We start from the raw sequence: 25,766 nt of genomic DNA on the forward strand, positions 1-25,766 counted from the left end.
CCTGCTTGTAGTTAACTAGTACCTTACATTGTTTCATTTTCTCTTTTCTAACCCAGTTGCAGTGTTCTTGATGTTAGAAACATTTGGAATGTGTATGTGGAATGGAAGAGAATCTGGTTCAGTTTTGCCATTGGGTATCAGAAGCTAGTTATAAAATTTACTTCTTTTTAGATTTAAAAATAAAAAATTGAAATAAAGCCAATAGTCACATGGTTTAAAATATGCAACATATATTCATATACCAATTTTTATCAACACAATACCTTTTTTGAATAGCCACAATTAAAAAAGGCAGTTTAACAACTGTAAATTATCTGCGCATATCTCTTGATAGATGAAAAATCTACATGAATAACAAGAAAGACTTTATAGTACAGTCATATGATATATGACTACAATATTACGTTGCTCAGTTTTCTGTAGCCCCCAAAACTTTTCTATGTGTTAAGTCCTGTGAACATTTGAAAACTCTAAATCAGGACATTTGAAGGAAAAATATTAAAACAGATTTTTTATATGCACTGCATTACATGTACTGGTGGGTTTTGCTTTTTCTTCTTTTGAGGGAAAGAATGCAAAACATTATAAATATTTTGCTAGAAAAAAAGTGTCTTCCATGGGGTTTGGATCACACCCTTCATGCTGTTATGCTAGACTTGTAAATTAATTTATAATTTTTCTAGTAGCAAAGAGTAATGGTTTCTTTATCTAAATTTAGAAGAATTATTGAGTGTCATGCAAAAGGCATATCTAAAAGAGGTCAAAATAAAGAAAAAATATTCTGCATATTTTAAACTGCTTCCATTTTTTGCTGCACATCTGTATATATTTTAATGTTGTAGTATAAATGTTGACCTTCATATTTTTCTTGACATTTTCCATAAGAAAGGTAGTATTCAATGGAAGATGAATTCTGGCAACGTACAGTGACATCTGTACTCATGTACATGTTGAAGGAACTCCAAGTCATTTTCTTGATATAGAAGTAAGGTGGACAAGCACAATCTCTTCTAATTGATCTGTCACAAAACTGGCAGTTAATGTCAGAGATGAGTCAGAAATTCATGAAAGCAAACCTCTGTTACAATATGCCCATTTCAAGACTTCAGTCTATTTCATTCATGTTATGAATTGTCTCAAAATGTATCAAGTTAAGCCATTACATTTTTTGAGTACTTTATAGTGCCAGCCTTCCTATACTCCATAACATTAGCCTTCCTGTGTTCAGATTCACTACCCTCCTCTTGCCTGTTGCCTGAAAGCAGTAGGCATGCAGGTGTGTCTGAAAAGCTAACTACTGGAGTTTTTTTGTGTGTACCACGTGCCCCCAAATAAGACACCCACCTTGTTTTTGGGAAGGCAGAATGAAAAACCTAGATTTTTCCCGGAGTTATGGCTGCACGGAACAGGAATAAAGTCTGATCTTCAATTCACTCCCCCTTCCTTTCTAGTTTAACCAAGAGTTGAAACCCTTGCTGCTGAACACTTGTCTCCATGGGTGAATCCAGGATTTTGAAAGTGCTAAAAGCAGTCTACAAAGCTGTGAAATAGAAGGAAAAGGACCAGGGGTAGCTAAAAGACAGCAACATTGAGAAAGGTTAGCTTGATTAGTCAAACATCAAGACCATTAAAAAGGAAGGAAAATCATGAACAGCGGTGGAGTACAGTAAACCATTAAGTAAATAGACTCCCTCAGCTGCCTGAATACAAATGCCACTATTGTTGTGGGCAGGAATCAAACCTGAATCAAGAATGAAAGCATGGTGTTTCTATAGTAGATAGAAAATCAGCTTCCTCACTAAAGACACATACCCCAATTTTGGGAGGCTGATTTTTGGGAAAAAGGCTCATGTGATATGGGAGTAAATAAGGTAATGGGAGACAGTGGTGTTTTAGGATTCCAAATTTTGGTTGGCAAAAGACCTGTTAATGAAGACAGGAATACCATTACATTTAGCAGCAGGGCATTTTTGTTTAAAAAAGGTGTAGCATTAAATGCATTTTAGAAATGAATGAAATTAAAGTAATTTTATTATTTGAAGCCTGAATTTTAGTGTATATGACTAATTAACAAAATCAAACATATCAGACATCTGTAGTCTGCTTTACTGGTGGAGAACTCTGAGCTAGTTTTTTTTTTTTAATTCTGGTTATACCATTTTAAATTCTAAGTAATTCCACAACAGTCAGTGAGGTTATTCTGGTTTTCAGTGATGGAACTGAGATCAGAATTTGTTTTTCCATTCTTGAGTGATACTTTAACTGACCAGGTCCTTTTCTTGCATAGGAGTAATTGTCTCCTTTTTATTCAATTGGCAGAGTGCTTGGTTTAGCAAGCTATATAGATGGTATGGAAACATTTTGAAAAATGGCTTGTATACTTCTGGTGGTGGTGTTTTTCTTCAGTAGCACAATATCCTCCATTTCCAAGTAAAAACAAACATTGCAACTGATTTTTTTCCATTATTTTTCAATGTATATCAGTTAAACATCTTCAAGGAAATCCACTGAAGTCAACAGGCAAGCTCTTACTGAATTCTGTGAAGGAAGTTTCTCTTCATCATAAGAACAGTAAGTACAGTAAAGTTACCTTAGCCAATAGAAAAAAAATACACCTAGAAAAGATCTTTGTGATTCCTTTCCTCTCCTGAGATGGTGGTTCTGTTTAAGCTAAGCAGCAACTGTCTATATTGAAATGAAATAATATGATAGCTCTTCTAAAATGTAATCTGACATTTTACAACAACATGTTCCACTTCAGGCTTTTTCTGACCTGTATATTTTATCTTATACAATTGCAACAAAACACTTAAAATATTGTGCCATATTTATACAACTAAAATTATTTAAACTAATAATAATGTTTCTTACAAAGTACATACATTCACACACAGAAACATCACAGTTTCCTAAATTATAATATTCATTGTATCATTATCATATTCTGCTTCTCTGGTCTCCATTTGTAGTTCTACTTACAAGCACACACCCTTTTGTCATAATCCATATTAGAGACACACAAGCCATACTGTATTGTATGAAAACATGTTATATGGTCTGTTCATTCCATACACATGTATTGGACAGATATGGGTCTAAGTGTCTTTACAGAGTCAATCATGCAGTACTTCTTATATCAGAAAAAAAGGGAGATTTATATTAAAGACACTTGAGATTTCATGGTAACATAACAGCTAACTTCAACAGTATAGTGCTGGATTCTCCAGTGATTCAGAAGGTGTGCTTGTCATAATTTAAAGAGCGCTAATCTTAAGAGACCTCATTGCTGTTGAGCAACACAAGGACTGTAGCCATGTTAATTTTGAATTAAGATGATTGAACACTGAACACTTCTTCCCTAGTATCTACCAAACCTATGGCATGCCCAGCTACAGAAGTGCTAGATGCCCTCAACCCATGTGGGCCAAGTCTTGAGATGTTTAGTCAGTTCTTATGTAAGCAGTTAGAATCTTCTGTCCTCTCTGCAAATTTGCTTGAAGAAGCACAGAGTGAAAACTGGAGATTTATGTACACTGTAGGAGATGAGCACATATTGAACCTCTCAGGAGGTGCTCACCTTCTCAAAGGATTAATTTTTTGTCACACAAGGTGATTTTTTTTAAAGGCTACTTTTCTGAAAACTTTATTATATGAAAATGTCAGAAGCTAATCTTTTATATTTGTTTCGTATTTGGGGGCTGTTAGCCTCCTAAAAATGTCACCACAAAATTTCTAAACACACCCATAAAAAAACTCTCTCCTATATTTGAGGAAATATACTTTTGCAATACGATGGTCCATAGGACCATTTTGTGAATGTTGAGACTTGTTTTTCCACCTACATTTTGCAGGTGCAACAGCTGCAGGCTCATGATTAGACAATATAGATCCCTTAGCATCATATGTGTGGATGCAGTCAGGTCCTTAAATATTAAATGATCCATTTGCTTTTGGTAGTATGGGTGCAGAAACAGAAGTGTGAGGCAGACCTGTAAAATTCATTGAAGAACACTGCAATGCTTTAGAATGTTATGGAGAAGTTGTTGAAGGACAATTTTCATACAGTGTAAAACATCACACATTTTTAGCTGTCTAAATTTACATGACTAAAAGTCATGCTCATCATCAGTATTATCTACCATTTTCCGACTTTAAAGTCAGACTAGGACATAATACAAATGGTTGTTTCTGGCCCCAAATCTGGATTAGTTGATGATACAGTGCATGCTGAAAACTACATCAGGGATAGAGTTAAGTTTTGCTGGAATGTAAATGCTGCAAAAATTTTGGAAGCTGCTGTTAGCACACAATGATGGGAAAAGCTTGCCAGTTATCCCACAGCATCCACTTTTATTTTGAATTAAACTCTCTTGATATCTTGGATCATAACCTTGCAAGAACAAACTGCTCATCTGGGACAGTGGCCATATTTTAACTTGAACTGAAATGAATAGCATTTATGGCTTGTCATGGGCGACTGGTGCCTTATGATTCTGGGAGAGCACAAGCCGCTGATCACCGATCGGGGGTAAGTGGTGTCCCTCAGCAGCTGATCGCTGACTGGGGGGAGGGGGAATGTCCCCCAGCGGCCAATCGCTGATCCCAGAACCACCAGCAGTGAAACTGGAAGTGCCAGTGACACTTCCACCAACACTTCTGGTTTTGCCACCAGCACTTCTCTTAGCACAAAGGGGGCACATTGGCACTTCTCTTGCCGCAGGGGGGGCCCATTGGTGCTTCTCCCGGCGCCCTCACTTCCAGGAGCCAATTTGCGGTGGGTAAGGGGGGCACGTGCTCCCCCCACTGTGCTTCCTGTATGTATCACCAATGCTCAAGCCACTTCTAAAAAGAGCAGGTTTGTATCTGAAGAAAGAGGATGTGCACTATCTTGCTTCTGCAAGAAAATGGGTAATTGACCATGAGTTTCACTTGTCTGAATTTATTTATACATACAAATTATTCAGTGACAAAGTTAATGCCACATAATCCCTATGAAATAATATCTATTTCTTCTGTTAAGGCATTTTTAAATACTGTCATACTGAAGAGAGATCTCTTCAGCAGAATCACATAAATTCACATTTAATGAAGATCTTTTATACAGATTATGTTAAGTGATCTTCATTTTGAAGCCAGTAGTCCTCTTAAGAGAGAAGAGAACTGTAGGGGAAATAAAGCCCAGTTTTCTCATCCAAAGTGGGATTAATTTATATGCAGGAGTGAGCACAAAATCTATACCCCAGTTAAAATTGACTCAAACCCTAAAAGCTAGAGCTTAAGCAGGACTTAAGCATGGTATAGATCACGCTCTGAACAGGACTGAACTTCATATTGAATTCAGCAGGATAACATCCTGAGGAGGAAAATCAGGAATGGGTTCGGACTTTTGTGTAATGGAGAACAGGATCTGGGGTTAATTATGACTAGATTGAGAAGGACATGTTATACCCAGTATAATGTAACTTTCCTTCTGTAAATGAGCAACATAAAAATCCAGAATATTTTGTACTGTAATATGTTGAAGCTGCTTTGTTACATCTTGATCAGTGAAATGTGACTATCAGCAGGTCATTACAGATCAACAAGAACAATAAATTTATGTTGTTAATTTGTTTCAAATAATACTTAGGCAGTTTTACGTACAAAGTGCCACTGTGTTGTCAGACTGATGTAAACAGATGTCTTTAGAGTTTCTCTATTTCTCCCAAAGCACAAATGTAAGCCTGGCCAATAATTCTTATGATATTTACAGTTAGGTTTACCACTGGGATCATGACTGCCTTCCTGTAGCATGACTATTTGGTTCTAAGGTGGAACAACATTAGCTTTCATGCACAACACTGCCCTGTTCACAACTGTTGCAAAGTTATTGGGGTCCTTAGGAATATTCATCCACCGATGTGTAGGGTGAGCTGATGAAACTGGAGGTTGTAGACATGGTTTTAGAATTCCCTTGTGAACAGCCATTGAAACTTGTGTCCCGTAAAGCAGCTCTTTTCTTTCTGGTAGACTTGGAATTATCTCCATCATTTGGGTCAAACACTACCATCATGCTAGACTCCATTCTTGAAACAGTATACAAACTACTTTGTCTGGTGGGATGAAACCTGGCTACCTTGAGCTCCAGCTCATCATAGCTAGAAACTTCAATAAACGGGCACCAACGAAATGCTCTCTTGAAACCAGCTCGGAATCTGAGAAGAAAGACATTTGGTGAAAATCTATGCTTGGTGGCCCAGAACACTGATGAGTTAAAAACATAAATGCTTGGTAGAAGCAGAATGCACTGCTGATAAGACACACCCAAACACTCACACTTGTTTTCCAATTTCCAAAGCTTTACTTGATCCATTAATCCCATTTCTAGTCTCATGAAAATCAACAGGAGTTTGCCTGACTGAAATTTGAGTAAGAAGAACAGAATTAATTGATAGCACTTTTCTATTTCTGACACTCCAAATACCTTCCCTGCCTATTACACTGGCAGTGTGTCTTTGGCCTGAACTTCCCTTCCCTTCATAGCTTTGTAAATCAAACGCCCCAACAACATTGCTTGTTTAGGAAATGGTTCTGATTTCACCCTGATGAAGTCATGATTCAAACCTTTGCCTATTCTCAGCTGCACTATTGCAACATTCTGCTTTTTAAAAGCTTGCTAAATCTCAGCATTTTAGATTACAAAAATGAGGAGAATTCTGTTTTTTCCCTTGATAACACATAAAGAAACACACTCTCTCATTACCCCTCTCTCACAAAAAAATTGCAAACACTGAATTTACTTTGATTTTATGCATATCTATTGTGTATCCTCTTCCTAAAAACATTCAGTAAATGAATTTGCTTAAAACAAGTGTTGGAAAATGTTTATGGAAAGTGAGCTCTGGATTTTGGCATAATTATTTACATAGAAAATCTGGATTCTGAGAACTACCTTTATTCAATCAGGGAACTATAGCATTATCCATGATGTCTAGCTGTCCAATTTCAAAATAAAGAACAGACTGATTTTTAGTTTTGTATATAGAGGAAGTACAGGAGTTCTCTCACAAATTATCTAATGGCCAGGTTTTTTTAAAATTATCTGTCAAATAATTCTGAATACTAAAAATAAAGCTCCACACAAGAAAATGGCAAGCTACTTAAGAACGATTCTCAAACATGAAAGGAGCCTAAGGCACCAATTCTACAATACTTACACATGTAAATAATTTCATATACATAATTAATGCCACTCAGAAAGGTTTAATGCAACTACAGTTGTGCATAAGATACTTCTATTATTTTTAATGTTAATCTATCTTTATTGTTCATCAAGTGCAAGTGCTGGAGGAATGCATCCAAAATGCATCAAATAGGAGTATTCACTATGAATTGTCTGCTCTCTTCTATCTAGCAAAATTTTCCATGCTGTTTCTCACAAACTTTTCATACTGTTGGAACAAGTGCCCTCTTTTTGCATCTCCTGTTGTCTAGCCTAGTATTTATATATCAACTTTCAGATCTAATCTGAAGAAACATGATTTTCTCTTGCCAAAAGCACAGGCCAGAATTTCTGTCTTCCGCTTTTTAAAATTAAACTATGTATATTTTAAACAGTGGTTTTCAAACTTTTTGAGCTGAGTCCCCCTTTGAGTTGCAATTTTGTTTGCACCTCCTCTCCCCCTCACCCTAGTGGAGCAGCACAGTCAGGCAGAGGGCACCCTTCATCCTAGCAGTTTAGCAAGCTGGGCTCCACCCGCTGTGGTTCCAGTGCCTCCTGCCTTGGCCCTGCTGTAGCTCTAGGCTGTATGCCCACGACACCAGGCTCCCGGAGGCACAGCAGCCTGCTGGCACAGCCTACCTGGGGCTCGCCACCCTTGCATCCCCCCCACAGGGTTGCAGTGGCACCAGCTCCTTGCAAACTTCTTGCCGTTACCCCCCTGCGCTGCACCCCACCCAGCATTCCTCCACATCCCCCAGGGGGGCAATCCCTGCAGTTTGAAAACTGCTGGTCTAAAACATATTTTGGAATATAGATGTTCAAGTATCATTCTGATGACCACAGTATGAAAATCGAGATCAGTGTGTCAAAGGGAGCTGGGTGGTCACATGATAGAAGTGGTCTTCCCTCTCTCTTTTCACTCTAATATTTTGTTAAATCTATACATATGTTTAATCTCTCCCTCCCTCTCCCTCCCTCTCCCTCACCCTCTCCCTTTCTCCCTCAATGTTATTATTATTTACACATATTGCCACAAGGATGTTCTGTGATTGTGAATGAGGGGTGCAAGTGATGATCTTTCTATTTAGATGAGGTTAGCACTATGAAAATGTTTGCAAAAATCTTATCTAAAAAGTTTGCATGGAGGAATACATACAAAACTAAATATCGTTAGAGTCTTTTACTTTGCATTGCATTACAGTCTCTTTATTATTCCAGGCTTGCTCTTTTTTCCTCTTTGGAAAGCTTGCTGTCACTTTTTAGATGCCAATCTGGTAACTTCATTTATCTGAGAAATGAGATTTGAAATAGCTATTATCATCTTTTTTGATACCAGGTTCATCTGAGGTACCAGTATTCATACAATGCTGTATGAATTGAACTGAAGAAACTTCCACTAACAGATTGTAACTCCCAACTCCATGAATACAATGTAAAGCTTTAGGATTTTTCTGGATTTGAGTTTGAGGCACAGAATATGTCATCAGTAGTTCAGTCTTGTGCATAGTGAAAATATGATTTATTTTTGGCTTCAGAATTATGACTTTTTTATGGGTTGCAAAATTCTTTGTTCTTCTGATCCAGTTGAGCATTGTGCAGGAATATGATGCCTTAAAGTCACATCAGTTTGTTGTGAGTAAAATTTTTTGTAAGTCTGTTAGTCATGTTCTGAAGATGTAAAGTTCAGGTGTTACAACAACATTTATTCAGAATGTACTAGAACTGAAGTTTTCCTGCTTTCTGCTTTTCTAGCCTTTTAAACATGTGCATACTAGCTAAAATCTAGGCCTCAGTGAAATCTATGGAGCTGGCAATTTGGGACAGGATTTCATCTGTTGGCTGTAAGTGCCTACTATTTCAGTATGGTGATTCTTTATATCAGGGGTGGGCAATTATTTCAGGTGTAGGGCCAGTTACTGAGTTTTGGCAAGCCATCGAGGGCTGCATGACAGGCAGCCGGGGCAGATAAATATGAATTTTCTACATTTCTTAGGGGCCCTGTGGGCTGGATAGAATGGCCTGGTGGGCCGCACCTGGCCCACGGGCCACATTTTGCCCATCCCTGCTTTATATCTTTTTTGGAGTTACTTTACACCTCTGACAATAATCATACAGAGTCACTTGAGTCTGGCATTTAATAGCTGTAAGTGGCTGTAAGAGAAAAATGCTTAACCATACATTCTCCCCTGACCTGGGTGGAAGACTTCAGTTGTGCACTCTGTTATAAATCCTAGTAGATTCTGCCCCTGTTACTTAAATTAGAGTGCAACTGACAGATGATGGATAATCAACCTGCTAAATGACAGAATTACATTCATTAGCTTCTGTAATCATTTTAAATATCTGCATAAATATTGTAGGAATTACACTTGCCTCTTGACACACTTTCAAAAGAGATTTTAAAATAATCAAAAATGCTTACTCAATATTGACTTGTATACTGATTTAATTTGTAAATTGTGTCATTGCCCTTTGATGGCTTGCTTTCACTGTTAGAAGAGGAAACCATGAGAAATGAACCAACAAGTAAAGCAGATGCACTATGTGTAGAGACGTGTCATGGCACATACCCTGGATGTTATAGTGTGTATTTAGACTATAGACAGGTGTTACATTTGTCCTGGGAGAAAAGCCTTTCTCCCAGCACACACAAAAAGAACATACAGCCATTCAAGGAGGGTTTTTTTGCAGAAGAGAACTGACTCTTCTGCAAGAAAGATCACTTCTGACCAAGAAGATCTCTTTCCCTTAACTTGAATAGCTGTACACTTTTCTGAGGTGGTAAAAACCACCAGAAGTCTAGGGTCCTCTGTTCTCCCTTTCACCTTCCAAGAGGGTGCACGGCTACCCAGGATGCACAGAAAGAACCCAGGCTTTTAGGGCACAACTGGGCCACCAATTTTCACCTAGGTGATGAGGACAATGTCTGGGTCTTGTGCAATTCCCCCTTCCCTGGAGTGATGGAAAGTGGGCGCTATGCACCCAGGGTCCCCAATTTCATCATCACTGATGTCGTTGCCTCCCCACCCCCCAGTCCTCATTAGGTGCCCAGCCTACCTGCTCCAGCCCTGGCCTGTGAGGTCCTATGTGGGGCAGCTGGGCTTCCAGAAGGAGCACTTCAACTATGGACCAGGCCTGGCACATGCAAGCATATGTCATGCAGGGATGATGGAGAGGGCAAGTCCACTGCTAATGTGTGGGGCCCCAGCCCTGTACTTGTGGTAGACTGTCCAGATCTGTGAAGCCCTGGCCAAATGCTTTTTCACCTGTGTGGACCAGGACCTCTCCCCAGATGAGTAGGGCCAGAGGGCTTCAAGTGCCCACATCCTGGCTCTGGGCCATGGGCTCCTCTGGCCCTGAGTCACGGGTACCAGTGCCCACAACCTAGGCTGCCTGGACACCATTCCCCTTCCCTTTTCCCTCCCCAACTGTAAGCAGATGCAAAATAGCAGCTGACCCATATTCAGCACTTATTCACTTGAACCCATGGCAATATGCAAGAGTGCCACTCTGGTGGGGGAGGGCAGTGAACAGGGAGCTGCAAAACCCCATGGGTTGCTGGCAGAATGTGACCTACCATGAGTCTTGATGGGATCTGGTACAGATCTATGTTATGGCACTCTAACCTGCAATGCTGAAGTCTGATACCACATCTATCCAGGGTTATCTTAGGCTGGGATCTGCCATTTTTACAGTGCTCTATGTGCCTTGATCATCTGTTCTGTTACAGTTGCAGAGTGCTTTCTGAAACCTATCACACAATAAATGTAACTTCTGTACTTGGCCTCCAAGAGCCCTGTGAAGACCCTGCTGCCACTGCTTGAAAAATCCAGGGGTGGAGTTCCTGGACTGGCCAGACAGCTGTGCTAGTGCACCCCCCCCCCCACTCCACCCCCTATCAGTGAACAGACATGGGCCACCCCTGTGGCTTAATTCACACTTGGTTTCCCCAAGACAGATCAAATTGGGGCCAAGCAGCAGATTAGCTGGGGGGGAGTGGGGGGGGGACACACAGATGGATGGACATCTCCCCAGGGCTGGAACTGTCTCAGGACTCTGGGTGGTTCCAGCCCTGTGTGCACCTGCTTTGTGCCTCATACACCCCTCCAGGTCAACCTGGAGCTAAGCATGAAGCAGAGGCCATTCTCCCATGTATGGAACTATCCTGGGGCTACAGGGCAATACAAAACCAGGGAGAATGCACCCTCAACCTGTCCTGCCAATCAGTGGATTGGCAGAACCAGGTGAGGAGCATTCTCCCATGGTTGGAACCATTTGGTACAGTTGCAGCCAGAGGCACGTGTGCCTCTCTGCCCTGTGCACCCTTTTGGGTCACCTTGAAGTTGTCCTTGGACTCAGGGGCACTCTCCAGCAGCTAGAACTTTTCTGTGGGTGCAGGATAGTTCTAGCTGCAGATGTATCTCCCCGCTGCCCTGTGCATAGTTGCAACTGATCCCCAAACTGTGCATGGTGGGGGGTGGAAGGATTCTTCCACAGCCAGAACCATCCTGCAGCAGAACTCCAGTAGTTTCTGGGGCACTGGGGATGGGTTTAGCAAGGGGGGAAATTCCCTCCTCTTCACTTTATAGAAATTCTTAGCCCTGGGAGTGAGTGTCTGTCCATATTTTCATACTCTGATGGTGCTATATGATCCAATTAAAGGGAGTCTTATGCTCATGCAGAGTCCCCCAAAACAATCCAGTGGCCTGATTTTTTTAAGCTCATTTTAGCACCCACAAAATCCAGATGAAGTTAGTTGCAAGTGTTATGCCTTTGTGAAGCAGGATGGAGAAGTTTGTTTGAGTGTTTAGACTAGATCTCCAGACTAGATAGGATTTCATAAAGAATAGTAAGGATGTAAACAACCATTTTATTAGCTTGTTATAGGTCTCTGAGTATAATAGAAATATCACATTAGGAAGTAAAACACTCCTGGGAGAGAATTGTTTTAAATTACATCCAGCTAGCATCGTAAAATTATGCTATAGCTTAGTCATTCAACCCACACATTGCAGCGTACGTGACAGACAGAAGCCTTAACTTGCATTTAGTGTATATTACACAATTAGGGCCCTCATGTGTAGACCCTCAAGTGCAACTTTCCCTGATGGTATCAGGAATTCTGCATGTAGAACCTGGTCAGGCTGGGATCCCAAGGCTAGATGTTGTTTTCATATTGGGAGGGCACTTCCTCAGATTTAGGAAAGTCACTGTGTTCACTATGTTCAAAAATACATTTGGGTCTTTGGTATGAGCACTGAATAGAAACCTAAAGGAAGCTTTTACCTCACATGATCCCCCCTCCCCCCCTTTTTCATTAAAAATCCTTATATTAAAGTTAACATTATTTGCCTTTTCACACACAAAGCATTTATATTCTAAGATACATGCAATTAATAATTCACTCTTACCTCTTATTAAGACAACAGTAGATAATAGGGTTATACATTGTGGAGCTCATGGCAAGCCAGAAGCTGGCTAGGTAGATTTGCTGAATGTATTTCCAACGATTTAACTGTTGGTAGATCCCAGTAATGACGAAGTAAATGTGATAGGGCAGCCAACAGACTGCAAATGTCAACACGACAACAATCATCATTTTTACTACCTGAAAAAAGAAAGTAACATGTATTTTTAATATATGCTATACCAGGCAGAAGCCTTCTTTTTAATATTTTTTCTATATTAGCATGTTTGGTCACAGAACAGCCTTCTCCTAAATAATAACATGAGACACATTTGTAGTATTATTCATATTGACTATCATAATAGGAGACAAACTTAACTGCTGAAACTCAAACTCCTACAACATTATTATTATCTTCTGCATTTAATCATGAAATAAGGCTATCATTTTTTTCCATTTAGCCACTGCACCTTGGCCTTTATGCCCTAAAGCCTTTTATATCAAAGAGATTTCAATGGCTTTAGGTATACAGATACATTTCTGGGCCCTTAGACCAGAAAAAAGGAGTTGAACAAGCAGTGGTCAATAATAGATACCCACTAGTGGCAACCTCCATTCCCTGTTTAGTTTCAGAGGGCACATATTCAATAATTTCATTGGCCGGTGATCATTCTTACATTCTCTTCCCTGGTTTTAGGTGTTATTTTGGCTTCCAACTCATGGTAAAAGGCAAGTGAAGAAAGTCTTTGTTTGGCAAGAAATGTAAGAATTAAGCATAAAGCAAAAATGTGTAGAGCTGCCACCTTGCCCTCCTCAGCTAGGGAACTTACTAGCACAGCCACCATTTCTCAGCATAGAATGTGAGACATTATTGTGTGTGTGTGTGTGTGTGTGTGTGTGTGTGTGTGAGAGAGAGAGAGAGAGAGAGAGAGAGAGAGAGAGAAAGGTGAACTAGTCTGGTTAGGTCTGAAGTACTGTCTGCTGGCTGCAGGCATGTATGCAGAACAGATACTAACAACTCTATGCTGGGAAGTAGGGCTGTGCAAGGCTTCAGACCATGTTTCGGATCCAGAGAAGCTTTGGATGTTTCGGCATCCAAACCAACATGTCCAGATCGAAGTGCTGGCTTTGTTAGGGTTTCTGAAGTAGTTCGGAGCTTCCGAACCGCTTCAGAAAAGCTTCAGAGCCGCCTTGGAGATCTGGCCATAGGGTATCATGGAATATCTAAAAGTTTGTTATTTTTTGTCTGATTTGGATGTAACTTGCATAGATGGTAGCTTCTGCTGAGAGTATGAAGCCTGCCAAGTTTCAAGAACATCGATGCAGGGATTTGGAGGGAACTGCACCCCAAATTCTTGACAGCAAAACTCATGTCACGTGTATGTGTTATACCACAAGGGGGTGAAAACTGCAGAGATGGTAGCCCCTAATGAGGTCACAAAGCCTGCCAAGTTTCAAGAAGATCAGTGCAGGGGTTTGGGGGGAACTGCACCTCAAGCTGCTGATAAGCAAACTCGTGACATAGATGACCCTGTGTGTGTTAAGGCACAGGGGGCTGAAAACTGCAGGGGTGGTGGCCCCTGCTCAGGCCACAAAGCCTGCCAGCTGTCAAGGAGATAGGTTCAGGGGGAATATGGTTTCTGGGGCCCTGCACCTCTGGCTGCTGACAGGCAAAACTCTTGACATAGGTGACACTGTGCGTGTTAAGGCACAGCGGGGTGAAAACTGCAGGCTGACTAGCCCTTGCTGCAGCCATGAAGCCTTCCAGCTGTCAAGCAGATAGGTGCAAGGGTTCTGGGGCCCTGCCCCCCTAGCTGCTGACAGACAAAACTCGTGACATGAGTGCTTGTGCAACTGACTGTGTCTGTCTTGGGGCAGTTGATTGCCTCTATTGATTATTTCCTCTCCTTAGTCTGTGGTTTTGTAGGTGTTAATCCATGCTCATTAACTCGTTATGTAGTAGCTGGGTACTGTGTATTGAGCTGGTCTCTGAGTGAATCATGATTAATTGGTAACTGGTAACACAGTAGCTTAGCAGCCAGGCCTGCAGTAGCCCCCCCCACCCCTGTGCCCCAAGACAGACACAGTTGCACAAGCACCCATGAGTTTTGACTGTCAGCAGCCAGAGGTGCAGGGCCCCAGGACTGAGAAGCCCCTGTACCTATCTCCTTGACAGCTGGCAGGCTTCGTGGCCACAGCAGGGGCCACCATCCCTGCAGCTTTCATTCTGCTGTGCCTTAACACACAGTGTCACCCATGTCACGAGTTTTGCTTATCTGCAGTTTGAGGTGCAGTTCCCCCAAACCCCTGCTATTATCTTCTTGAAACTTGGTAGACTTTGTGAACTCAGCAGGGGCCACCACCCCTGCAGTTTTCAGCCCACTTCACCTTAACACATGCAGTGTCATCTATGTCACAAGTTTTGCCTGTCAGCAGCTTGAGGTGCAGTTTCCCCCAAACCCCTGCACCTATCACCTTGAAACTTGGCAGGCTTTGTGGCCTCAGCAGGGGCCACCACCCCTGCAGTTTTCACCCCCCTGTGGTATAACACATACATGTGACATGAGTTTTGCTTTCAAGAATTTGGGGTACAGTTTCCCCCAAACCCCTGCACCTATCTTCTTAAAAGTTGCTCAGCTTCATGCTCTCAGCAGAGGCTACTACTCCTACATGTTCCATCCAAATCAAACAAAAAACAACAAAGTTATAGATATTTCATCGATTCCCCGTTATACCCTATGGCTGGATCTCCAAGGCGGCTCTGAAGCTTCAGAGCTGCTTCAGCCTGATAGAAGCAGGAACCCAGTCCAGAGCTCTGGATTGGATCCCTGGCATCTGAAGTGGCCAGATCTGAAGCTGGACTGAATAGCTGCCTACTCACACAGGCCTACTGGGAAGTAATGGGCAATCTTAAGACAACATTTTCTATTTCAGTTATAACTTTGCCAAACTTTAAGTATCAGAATTCTTGACAGCAATTGTTGTCTCATCCTGAATTTTCAGGTAACCTGTGCAAATCAAGTTCAGTAAACCTGTATACTCATTAGCTAGGTACAGACATTCAAAAAGCCTGAGACTGAATTGGTATAAGTTATGTGGCTTTCTATAAGTGGTGTAGTTTAGATTGGTAGGGACCAGAATCTTAGACTGGGTTCAACCATTTTTAAAACGGTCTATGTGTGCTGAACTTCTGTTCTGTTACAGATATAGACTGGTTTCTGATCATTTGTACTGGCAAAAGTGTAATATCTGTACCTGGCCATTATGATACATTCTTTGAATTGTACTATATTGCTTGTGCTGCTTACACAGACCAATTTTAATTGATTTTTTTGCAACCTGGTTCAAAGGTTATCTACTATCTGGAACAATTCTGTAAACAATTCTTGCATGCATACCAGCCTCTGGCTTCTTTACTATTCATTCCATCCAGGAAGAGCACACACCAACTGCAGATGCTACCTCAGCCTGATGAAGGATATTTATACCCGAAAGCTTGCAAAGAAGAATTTCTCCAACTATTTGAGTTGGTCTAATAACAGATATCAGATTTACCCAAAGAACCTTGACTGTTTCCACAAAACACATACTCACTCTCAAGGTGCATTTTTCTATGCAAACAGCAAATAGAACAACAACCTCTAATTAAGTACTTTTCATAAGTAGTTCTGAAATCACTTTGTAAAGGATTATTTCCCTTTAAGGGAAGAGGCATAGAGCCATACATTGATTAACCACATTGAAAGTGCTTTGCCACAGTATCTTTTTATCTGTAGATACATATACCAGTGTTTCTAAGATACAAACTTCTGCCTCCACTTTCTGGGGGGAAAACAAAGAGTATTTGAACAAACATTGCAGTATTGGATGAATACATTTCACCAGGCAACATTGTGACATATATCTGAAACAATGTCAGACATAACGTGTTTGCTAAACACAGTATATTGTCAGTTGGGATATTTTCCACTCCTCTGGGCAAAATTTTCAGTTGTTTATCTGTTATGGATTTATGCCTGCATCTGCACTTTGGATAACTTAGTAGACTTGCCATATTGTATAACTTAGTAGACTTGCCATATAGCTTCACCACAGTACTTCAGCAAATAATCCCCTGATTTTCAGAGCAGTCCTAGCCTCTAGTTTTGCAATCACATGTTATGCCTGTGAGTACAAAAAATAATTGCAGGTACTTTGCAAGGCATTTTAATGGCTAATTATTTGCAATGGCAATTTAATTACTTATGCATCTGACAATAAATATATAAAATAAGGGAGATGGATTTTTTCAGGAGATATTTTTTATTGGACCAACTGTGTAATTGGGAGAGAGATCTTAAAATAAGCTTTCTGGCCCAGAAGCTTGCCTAAACTCTCCACCAACTATACAGTTGATTGAATAAAAGGTATCACCCCCCCCCCCCCCCCCCGCCAGATCATTGACTCTAACATCTTTCCTGGACCATCATGGTTACAACATCACTCCAACACTTTATAAAATAAGAAATGTGTGGAAATACTCCTGAATCCTGAGGCCAAAAGTAAAAATCAGACTGCTAATCCTTATAATCTAAAGAGTCAATTAATTAGTTATATGGAACATTCCAGCTACAGAGTGATTGAGAATTGAGGCAGCAGAGATTTCCAGTACTGAATATGGTTTAATCTCACTGAATACTGTGATATTTCTACCCTAGAATTGCAGGATGAACTATGAGAGTAACATTACAAGTTTTCAGTGCTAGTATCACTAAAATGTGTTAACAACACTTTTAAGAGAGGGTAGTCTCACTGTTTCTAACACCTAAACTGTCACAAGTAGATAAATGCACATCCCTTTAAAGGGCAAGTCAAGCAGTTCCTTGGGGCTTGCAAAATAGATTATTTGAAGGTCTCTTTGAATAAAGACAAGGTAGCTAGATCGTGGCAAATAACACCCCCTTTCTCCTCCCCAAAATGGAAAGAAAACCTCACTTTGAGTCAAACTAAAATGGGCATTTTTCATTTTCAATTTAGTTTTTCATTTCAGTGCGATAAAAATACCACCAGAAATTCTTTATGAGTCAACCCAAAATGAAATGTTCACCCTGAAATAAAATATTTCATTACATTTTCAGGTTCCATGTCTCATTTTTTAAAATCCACTGTGTGGCAAATATCTTTGTTTAATGTCTTCATAGTCTAGTTGCCTGCCACTACAAAATCAGACAATGAATCACGTGATGATTTTTGGCATTCAGTTGTTTTGTTCGGTACCAAAGACAAAACTACCTAAAAGTCAGAAAGTCTGTTTTTTCCCCTCTTCCTATCAGGAGTAAGTTCATTAGAATGAATGATTATATATTAGAATGTGCATGTTTCACAGGAGGTACTTTCTAGGTAGCATTAGAATTTTGCTGGAAATTTGTAACTTGGGCTTATTTTGAAGAAAAATAAAGCTCAACTGTATACATTTATTTTTCAAGAGATAGGGCCTGCTTTTCAAGAAAAGCTTATTTGGTTTTAAATTGATTTTACTTTTTCTTAATTTTGCATATTTACAGTTTAAAAATAAAGTGCGTATTTTTGCCTGGCAGAATGGGGATGGACATGTTAAGTAGAAGGCAGGGCAGGGTGACACCTTATAGACTAACTCTAAAATACATAAACCTTCATAGGCATCAACTTATTTCATTAGATGCCATGTTGTCAGAGTACAAAATAACACTGTTTATGATGCAAGTCAACACTTATCTGTGAAATGGATGTATGTAACAGGGGGGTCTTCCTAGGGCCAGTTAGATGTTGGCCCACCCACCTGTTTCTCGGCTAACTGCCCACCTTTCTCGCCTGCCACGCCTTGATGGAAAAATGATTGAGATGTTATTCAGGCAGAAGGCTGGCCATTTAAGATCCCAATGATGAGGGGTGATGTCCCTAGCTCCAAACCTTTCCCTACACTGTGGCCTATGCTTCGCTGATGGCATCCCAGGCAGCTAAGCTTACCTGTAACCCGTATGCCTCTCAAGCTGTGGTCCCATCTCTGGGACCTTTGGCTCCCTCTTAGGCCCTGGCCCCACCCTCAGGCCAGCCAGAATCTTGAGTCTCTTGCTCTGGGCATCCTTCATTGTGGCCCCTAGCCCTTTTGACCCCCCTTGGTTCCTGGCCGCAGCATGGATCAGTTCAAGAGTCCATCCAGTCAGGTCTCAGCCACCTGCCTTTTCTCCCTTCCAACTCCACTGGATCAAGTGAGCCTCAGGCCTCTCAAAGATCTCAGAAGTCTGGGCTTTCCCCAGCCAGGACTGTGCTGGGGCTGGAGGTTATCAGGTGCCTCCTGCCTACCTTTCACCAGGGAGGTTCGTAGTCCTGGCATTTCCTGGGCTGCCACACCACCGGCAGTCCCACCAGGCCTTCCTACCTTGGCAGGGTGCAGTTTTAGGTCATGCCCAGGACCTGGGGCCTCCTTCATCCCCATAGCATCAGCCCATATACCTCCAAGTTGTTTCTGGCACAAGGAGCTCATCAGGGAGATTTTTACCCTCTGGCTGGTCTTCAAACTGCTCCCTTCAGCACAAAGAGCTGGGCATTAAATGGCCACCCCCATCAGGCACCTGCCATCTCCCTGGCCTAGGTCTTAAAGTGGCAGGCACCAAGAGTGCCCTGCCACAATGGACTTATAATTGAATATGGTACTAAATCTTCTAATTTAGCTGCAAATGTATTCTGGCTAGGGGAAAATCCAGACAGGGTGCAGAGGTGTGACTGCACCCTCATTTTCTGACTGGACTGCACTATGGGATTCTTAGCGGACTTTTTGAAAGTCCCCAAAGCATGTATGAATCCCCCCTACCCACCTTCACTGCCATGCTCAATGGCATGTCTGGTCCCCTTCCCTTTCCTGCTGCTGCTGTCCCCACTGTCCAGGGGATGGAGAAGCTTCAAATCCACTCTTGCCCACTCCAACCAGGCCAAATGGGGGTGGGGATTAGCTGGGAATGTCTAGGATGGAGTAGGTGAGTAGGTTACAGTGAAAAAAGAAATAAACTAGAATGCTTCATAAAAGAAAAAGACTATGTACAAGTGACCCTCTAAATAATGTTGGCTTGGTTTTGCTTTTCACATATTTTCTTTTTGCATATGTAGCAAACTGATTAAATAATGAAATATAACAAAGGCAAGAAGTAGGTGCAAGCAAAACTTGCATATTAAGAAGCTAGATAAGAAATTGAAATATACCGTTTGCCAAAAGTGCAAGTATATACACTCTGTCTACCCTGTACTTATTTTAGCTAAAAAAGTTAAAACTGTCCTCATTCAATGCTGAATGTATGTATGAAAGACTATGTGGTACAAAAAACCAGTGTGTGATTCTTTTCAGCTCTCTTGTTCAATTCAAACAAATGTTAGATATTTCTGTCTTCAGTAGTGACTGGTCACTATGCGTGGGACCTAAATGTAGGGTTTATATGTGTAGTACAACTTAGTCTGGCTCTGTATAAATCCTGTAAAAAGAATCCTCACAAATCGCACACTGCTGGTTATGACATATCACCCCTCCCTCAAACCCATACGGAAAATCCTCAAACAATTGCACCCCATACTAGAAAGAGACCCTATTCTTAAAGAGATCTTCCCAGAGCCTACTGTCCTAGCCTTCAAACAAGTACTGAACCTCGTTAACCTCATCCCCAGAAGCAAACTTCCTCAGGCCCAGAATACACCAAATGGATCCAGACCATGCCATGACAAGAAATGCAAAACCTGCCAACACATCTCCACCACCCCCACAATTACTATATCCTACAACAGAGCCATCAGCATTCCTGGATCTTTCAGCTGCACCTCCAGAAATGTAATATATCTCATCCAGTGCACCAAATGCCCTGATGGAAAATACGTAGGAGAGACCAAACAACAACTGCACACCAGAATGAATGCACACCGGAAATCTATCAAAGACAGGAATACCCAATTACCTGTGGGGGCACATTTCTCACAAGAAAACCACTCTTTCTCCAATCTCTCGGTTCTAATCCTCAAAGGGAACTTACAAAACACTTCTCAGAGATGCACCTACGAACGTAATTTCATCAATCTCCTGGATACTAAAAATCCTGGACTAAATATAGACATTGCATTTATCACACATTATAACCTGCTTGACACCTGACTCCCCAGGTACTTCTTCACTACTCATCCCCCTTCTCTCCTCCCCATCCAGCCTGTCTCTTACTCATTGACTCCTCAATTTACTTCTTCACTGACTGCCCATCTTGTATGCATACCAGCTCAGCCTCTGGCTTCTTTACTTTTCATTCAATCCAGGAAAAGCACACACCAAATGCAGAAACTTCCTCAGCCTGACTAAGGGTTTTTGAACCTGAAAGCTTGCTTAAAAAATTGTTTTCCAACTATTGAAGTTGGTCTAATAAAATATATCAGATTCACCCAAAGAACCTTGTCTGCCTATGTCCTTAGACCAACACGGCTACAACCTATACCCCTGTAAAAAGAAGGAAATTGTGTGTGAGCTTCAGCACAGAGCTAAGCTAGAGCACAGGAAAGGGAATACAACAAGACTTGTATATAATGTGCCTCAGATATTGTATTATAGGAAAATATCTCCACTGATATCATTGCTAATTCAGCTGCAGAGGAAGTGTCTTAATAATACTGTGTTTGCTCAAATCATTCAGCCATCAGACAAAGGTTATGGATTGGGCCATATAGAATTTAATTTACTTTGTTTCCTTTTAATACTTCTGTTTTGTTCCTTTTGGCTATACTACCATTTTGAGCGGCTTTACCTTTTTATTCTGTGTTTGGCCTGTGGATTAATGAGAGCTTCCTTGTATGAAGCCAGCCAGCCAGCAAAACACTTAATTCACTTTTATGTAACCTCTAGCTCCAGAGCCACCACAAATCACTCAGAGACCTATGTATCAGCTACCTGACAATTCCCCTAATGTGCAGTAATTATCTGGATGACATAGAGTTATTGCAGTGTTTTACAATCTCCCATCTGGTGAGTGGTGGACCATATGGCTTGGGGAAAAGGATGCAACATCTGTGCCAGGCTATCTATGCTCTATGCTTCTCATTTCTGAAATTTCTGGGCCTTCAGGCAGCTGGGCATGCTGTAAAGGAGGCCTGAATCTGTTTGTATGGTGGATTGGAAGACCTTTTTTCCATGAAAATGTTGATTTTTTTTTTGTTTCACCCAAAATTTTCAGCAGAAAATGTTGACTTTTCAGTATAAAAACCTAAAACCAAAACTTTTTTATCTGATGCCATTTTGGGTTTATCAATACTTCCTGCAGACATTTCTCACAAGAAATGTTGCCCAATTTTCTGTTGAAAAACAGTTTTGACAGAAATATTTTGACCAGACCTACCTGTGAACTCCTTTGTTCCCTCTAGCTATTCTCTTCTCATGGCTAAGTACATGGTACTTCCTCTTGTGTGAGAATCTTGCAGAAAGATAAAATAAATAACATGGATTTCCTGTCAATAAAATCCATGTTGGATACTTTACTTAGTGGTAGTCTCACAGAGCCACAGCTCTGAGGGAACCCTTACTAGAAGGAGTTGCTGTGGATTACTCTTAAGAGTGCAGCTGTGTAAGATCATAAAATCCAATATGAAATCAGAACTTGTGGTAGAGGTGATATCTTTTATTAGACCAACTAGATTGTAGGATGCGTGTGCCCAAAAGCTTGGAAATAAAGAGGTTTTTTTTTGCAAAAAGCTATTTGGTCTAATAAAAGATATCACCTCTACCACAAGTTCTGATTCCTTTGCCTGTAGACCAATATGGCTACAACCTGAATGCCTAAAATCCAATATAAATGTTATTTATAGATAATCCTGGGGTAGTAGTCATGATTTCTCACAAAAGGTGTAGACCATATAAAAATGAGCTAAATCCTGAATTTTGCACTCTTTCTTGCTTCTTATGTCTTTCCCTGCTTCACAAGTGGCAGTTTCTCATTAGTGAATGGTACACAACAATGGAAAAAAACACACATCTGAAAACATTAATGTTTCAAAAAGAACAAAACATTCAAAACATTTTATTTTTGCCAGGGGGAGGGGAGGGAAGGGGAGCCTAAGATGATGGACCTGTGGAAAGTTTTACACATTTAAGGTGACAGCCCTTTCTTGAGGGGGCCAGGGCACTGGGGCCCCCATGTACTCAACACCTCTGTTTAGAGTTGTGTAAAGGATTAAAGCTGTGAGAAAGTGTTTCTTTTTGGGGTCAGATTTTTTGGACCGCCTGCCTCTAGAAATATTTAATGCTGTTTGTAAAAATGAACAGGACTGGAAGGATTCTACTAAACCTACAAAGAGCAGTCCTTAGAGGTTTCCTGGTTTTTATTTTTGCTTGAATCAAATGGGGTTAGAAATGGATGGAAAAATTAACCTAACTGGGTTAGATGTAGCATGCTGTGAAGGGACTTTTCAAGACCATGAGAAAGTTTTGTAAAATTCCATGGTAAGACTTTCATTTACTTTGGATCTGATAGTACTTCATAACTTTGCAAAATGATTATAGCAAGAATCCCAACTGCACAGTTGGTCCAATAAAATAAATTATCCTAAAAAATTATTGTCTATAACAAGAATCTCAGGCAGGGGGAAAAATTTTTCTCCAGTATGCACCTCTTTATTGCCTTTCTTCAGTGAACCTCCAAGCTTAGTGATATTGCATTTTGTTCATATTTGCATGAATTTTATCCTGTGTAACGTCATTAATTTGGATGCAGTCAATCCTTATTTACACATATGTAAGAATGAATCAACCCAATATTTTAAAGACCATATATTTGTAGGTTTGGTTTTTTATTTAGGTACTAAAGGGTTACAAAGTTTACAACCTCAAGATTTCTAAATAACAGGTTTTTCAAAGCAAAAATAAACAATGTGCATTTTTGTTGCTGCTTGGTCTTCTGATTAGATTATAACCTTTTGGTTGTTACTGAAGTCTACCAATGACATTTTTGTCTGGAGCATTTTCTGACTGATGAAACAAGTACCTTTTAAGGCAGGGGTTTTCAACCTTTTTTAGTAAGTGTACATACCCCTGATGGCTGGATGCAGAATTGGGGTGGTGGTGGCGCATAGCTGGATGCAGAGCAGCGGCAGTGCGGGGTGGTAGGAAGTGGCAGCAGCCGCCACATGCAAGCTTCCCTTCTCCCTTGCATTTGGCCAGCTGGGTGGCACCTGTGCAGCCTGCAGAGGGGCACCGCTGCCCTCCCCCCCCGGCCCATGCACCCCCTAGGGGCCTCCCAAGTCCCCCCAGGGGTACGCATACCTCCAGTTGACAACCCCTGTGTTAAGGTATTAGGGGCCTTTAAATCTTGATTCCCCATCACCTTATTTAGTAAATGTTTTTCACATTTGAAGTACCATAGTGCATTTCAAACAATCTTCAACAATCTTTACCTTCCAGTTTCACGTTAAAAACCCAGAAGCAAAATTCTTTTGAAAAATCATTATATTTTATCCCAGGGTGAGCTGATAAAATGTAATGAGGCAAGGAGACTTTCAAATCCAGGGAAGTTTAAAACAAGGCTCCATATTATAAAGGAAAAAAAATATTGCCTTTGGTTATGAAGGACTATGTTAAAACCAAAAGGTTGATATGTCCTTCTTGCTTCCTTAATCAATGGATCATAAATAGTTAAATAGAGATCACTTACTATATCATCAAACTAATTCTTCTCAGAGAAGGACATAACCCATTTGGAGAGGAGTGGACTATTATTCAATTAAGCACCAGTGATATGATAAAAGATACTAATAAATTCTGTTGCTTTATTGCAGCTTAGCTTATTTGCTTTGTGACAGGAGAATGCAGGTAGGCTGGAGCTGCCCTTGCTCTCCTGCCACCCTGTGTAGGTGCTCTGGGGGCTTGAGAGCCCCAATCCTGCACACAGCCAGTAGGATCCGGATCCTTAAGCCCTTGGAGCATCTGTCTGGCTTTTCTTAGCTCCAACACCCCACAGCTGAGCTGGGACCCACGCTAACCCATGTTTCAGGTGGAGGCATGGGTCAGTGTGAGGGAGGAGGGGCATGGGAGCTGCAGAAATTCTGACACACCATGCCTCCTTGCCAGGATCTTCACTGGCCTATGCATCAGGCAGAGGCACAGGTCAGTGCAGATGCCTACACGGAGACATGGGGCACCAGGGATTCCCCAGCCCCTGTGCCTCTGTACTGTCCTGTGCCAGGATCTATGCTGACTCATGACTCCATGGGACCTGACGGGGGGCAGCAAGGGACCTGGGGACTCATCCCTTGTCCTATATTGGGTGGAGGCAATGCAGGACAACGGGTGATGTGTGTGTCACACAGTGAAGCGGATCAGCTTTAGCAGGACATATCCTGCTACAGTCAATCTGTTTCAGTTTGGCAATGTCTGTTTCTACCCATAGTCTGATTTTCCTCCTCCTGCTCCTTAGAGGTAAGTAAGCTGTCAGCCCTCTACTTACTGATGGCTATTTCTTTTAGCAGTTTGAGATTGCCAACATACCCATTTTTCCTTTATACTGGTCACCCAGGGTAGACCACCATTTTACACTTTCTCAGAATATTAGTATTTAATGCCCTTAACTATCACTGGTAGTTGATGCAACTACTTTACTAACCTCCGGGGATTCATATCGGGATAAAACTGGCTGTTGAAGTCAGTCACTGAGATTTTTTTTCTGGTCTTATTTTCACAAATGCAGTGATTTTTTTTCTTAACTTTTTAGCCTGTAACAGCAATGTTTTCCTGAGAATAGTAATGTGCGCAGGCTGTGAATGATAAAGAATTGCAGGTTTGAAAGCACAGATAAGAAAGGTGCCAATTTCAACACTTTACAAGTTGTTTTGTTCTTCTAACACTTGTGAACTTCTTTCTGACAGTTTTTCTTTTTTTTAAATCTGTCTCTCCATACAATAGTCTCTTGCCAAAATTAAAAGTTCATAATTTTAGAAAAAGATTTGGCTACTGGCCTTGCTAAGCTATATTTCATTTATGCCCTCTGGATTTTCCTGGAGCTGGATTTACCTCTGAATTCTGCTGAACAAAAATGATCCAGTATGATTCTTCATAATTGTCTTCCAAATTAAACAAATGTATATACTTTTTCTTCCCATCTTGATAATTTGATATTGCTTAAATCTCATTTT

General features: G+C 40.9%; 1 protein-coding gene across 1 annotated transcript in view; it reads right to left on the bottom strand.

The window, feature by feature from the left end:
• Positions 1-290: 290 nt before the first annotated feature.
• Positions 291-25,766, bottom strand: part of TACR3 (tachykinin receptor 3) — a 108,921-nt gene continuing 83,445 nt past the window's right edge. The window contains exons 4-5 of the mRNA XM_014608867.3: positions 12,613-12,809; positions 291-6,194 (exon numbers count right to left, since the gene is read on the bottom strand). Of these exons, the coding sequence (XP_014464353.1) occupies positions 5,879-6,194; positions 12,613-12,809 (513 nt within the window). The 3' untranslated portion in view covers positions 291-5,878. The remainder of the gene's footprint in view (positions 6,195-12,612; positions 12,810-25,766) is intronic.

The sequence above is a fragment of the Alligator mississippiensis genome, chromosome 2, assembly GCF_030867095.1.
Source record: "Alligator mississippiensis isolate rAllMis1 chromosome 2, rAllMis1, whole genome shotgun sequence".
NCBI lineage: Eukaryota > Metazoa > Chordata > Crocodylia > Alligatoridae > Alligator > Alligator mississippiensis.